Source organism: Merops nubicus, unplaced genomic scaffold, assembly GCF_000691845.1.
Source record: "Merops nubicus isolate BGI_N331 unplaced genomic scaffold, ASM69184v1 scaffold9291, whole genome shotgun sequence".
Lineage (NCBI taxonomy): Eukaryota > Metazoa > Chordata > Aves > Coraciiformes > Meropidae > Merops > Merops nubicus.
Genome location: NW_008586202.1, coordinates 356 through 695, shown reverse-complemented (window position 1 = coordinate 695; position 340 = coordinate 356). Strand labels below are relative to the sequence as shown.

The 340-nt window shown below is 63.2% G+C and overlaps 1 protein-coding gene across 1 annotated transcript in view; it reads right to left on the bottom strand.

The window, feature by feature from the left end:
• LOC103780872 (inositol 1,4,5-trisphosphate receptor type 3) overlaps positions 1 to 296 on the bottom strand; it is a 24,628-nt gene extending 24,332 nt beyond the window's left edge. Inside the window, exon 1 of the mRNA XM_008948568.1 lies at positions 208 to 296. Within this exon, the coding sequence (XP_008946816.1) occupies positions 208 to 296 (89 nt within the window). The remainder of the gene's footprint in view (positions 1 to 207) is intronic.
• Positions 297 to 340: the final 44 nt, after the last annotated feature.

Sequence of the window (340 nt, the reverse complement as noted above, 5' to 3'; positions counted from 1 at the left end):
CCTGGCAGCGACTGGAGCTGGAGGGGGGCCCAGAGGCACCCAGCCTGCCCTCCCCACACCTGTACCCATCCCTGCTGCAGCACCCAGAGCCTTCCAGCTCCTTTTCCCACCGGGCTCAGGCTCAGCACCACCTTCCAGCTCCATCCCACCCCATCCCACCGTGGGGACTCCTGGGCTGCTGGGCAGGCACCGGAGCATCTCACTCACCCCAAAGTGCTGATGAAGCCATTGACGGAGCCCTCGGCGTACAGGGAGACGATGTCCCCGATGTGCAGGAAACTTGACATCTCATTCATGGTTGCGTTCGACTCGGCGCTTCTTCCTCAAGTCCGAACTCCAG